This window comes from Rattus norvegicus, chromosome 6 (assembly GCF_036323735.1).
Source record: "Rattus norvegicus strain BN/NHsdMcwi chromosome 6, GRCr8, whole genome shotgun sequence".
NCBI lineage: Eukaryota > Metazoa > Chordata > Mammalia > Rodentia > Muridae > Rattus > Rattus norvegicus.
Genome location: NC_086024.1, coordinates 142,870,706 through 142,872,623, shown reverse-complemented (window position 1 = coordinate 142,872,623; position 1,918 = coordinate 142,870,706). Strand labels below are relative to the sequence as shown.

The 1,918-nt window shown below is 39.6% G+C and overlaps 1 gene segment (V, D, J or C); it reads left to right on the top strand.

The window, feature by feature from the left end:
* Positions 1 to 233: 233 nt before the first annotated feature.
* Positions 234 to 730, top strand: LOC120103449 (Ig heavy chain V region VH558 A1/A4-like). The segment is given in 2 exon segments: positions 234 to 318; positions 402 to 730. Coding segments are annotated over 2 exon segments (411 nt in total).
* The last annotated feature ends 1,188 nt before the right edge of the window (positions 731 to 1,918 follow it).

Sequence of the window (1,918 nt, the reverse complement as noted above, 5' to 3'; positions counted from 1 at the left end):
TGTGATATCTGTTCATGGTTCATAGAAAGTGACTGGGATCCACTTCCTCAGAGAGGAATAGGATTTGGACCTGAGCATCCTGCTGCTTGACCCTTGCGCCTTTTCAGTCCTTCTTCTTCACTGTTTTTCTCCAGCTGGACTAGGTTCTTATGTAGTAAGTCCCCTCATCACGAATATGCAAATTATCTGAGTCTTTGGGAGTAAATATAGGGATGTACACACATTGAAAACAACATATGATCAGTCCTCCCGTGAACACAATAACTATAACCATGGAATGGAACTGGGTCTTTCTCTTCCTCCTGTCAGTAACTGCAGGTAAGGGGCACATTATTTAGAAATCTGTAAAGGAGACAGGGCCAGAGATGGCACTGACATCCACTCTGACATTTCCTCCATAGGAGTCCACTCCCAGGTCCAGCTGCAGCAGTCTGGAGCTGAGCTGACAAAGCCTGGCTCTTCAGTGAAGATTTCCTGCAAGGCTTCTGGCTACACCTTTACCAGCTACGATATAAGCTGGATAAAGCAGAGGCCTGGACAGGCCCTTGAGTGGATTGGAGCTATTAATCCAGGAAGTGGAGGTACAGGCTACAATGAGAAGTTCAAGGGCAAGGCCACATTGACTGTAGACAAATCCTCCAGCACAGCCTTCATGCAACTCAGCAGCCTGACACCTGAGGACACTGCGGTCTATTACTGTGCAAGACACAGCATTGTAACCACATGCTGAGTGTGTCAAAAACCCTCAAGGAGGAGGAAGCTGTGCTGGGGCTGAGATGACAGGAAGAATAACCTTTAGACTTGCTTGGAAAGAGTAATTTTTTATTATCCATTTATTGCTTCTTCCTCACAATCTTATATTGCCTTTGTCATTTTCTTAAGAGCAGTTCTATGAAAATTGTTTTCCTGATTTAGGATAGACCCACAGTACAGCATACCTTGTTATTCTCTTCACCAGTGACCACTTCCATTGACCTGTTTCTTATTCAACAAAACAACAAAAATTGTAAACATATGGTGTATTAGTTTCTTTTTATTCTAGAGCATTTAGGTGTGATGTTAAACTGCTAATGTATGCTCTCTACAGTTTCTGTTTGGAGGCATTCAGAGCTATGTGTTCTCTTCTTACAGTGCTCTCATTGTGTCCCACTACTATGGATATGCTGTGCATTCATTTTCACTAAATTTTAAAATGTCTTTTATTTCTTTCTTTATTTCTTACTAGACCAAGTTATCAATGAGTATAGCATTGTTCAACTTCCATGTATATGTGGGTGTTCTGTTGTTTTTATTGTTATTGAAGACCAGCCTTAATCTGTGGTGGTCTTATAGGCTGCATGGGATTATTTCAATCTTCTTGTATCTGTTGAGTCATGTTTTGTGACCGAGTATATGGTCAATTTTGGAGAAGGGACCATGAGGTGCTAAAAAGAAAACACAGTCTTTTGTTTTAGAATGAAATGTTCTATAAATATCTGCTAAATATATTTGCTTTATAACTTCTGTTAGTTTCTCTGTGTGTATGTTTGGTTTCTGTTTCCATGATCTGTTCAATGATGAGGGTGGGGTGTTGAAATCTCCCCCTATTATTGTGTGAGGTGCAGTTTATGCTTTGAGCTTCAGTAAGGTTTCTTTTATGAATGTAGATACCCTTGCATTTGGAGCATAGATATTCATGATTGAGAGTTTATCTTGTTGGACTTTTTTTTTGCTTCATATGAAGGGTCATTCTGTATCTTTTTTGATAAGTTTTGGTTAAAAGTTGATTACATTTGATATTAGAATGGATAGTCCAGATTGTTTCTTGGGACCATTTTCTTGGAAAAAAATTTTCCACCCTTTAACTCTGAGGTAGTTTCTGTTTTTGCCACTGAGGTATGTTTCCTGTATTCAGCAAAATGCTGGGTCCTCTTTCTAT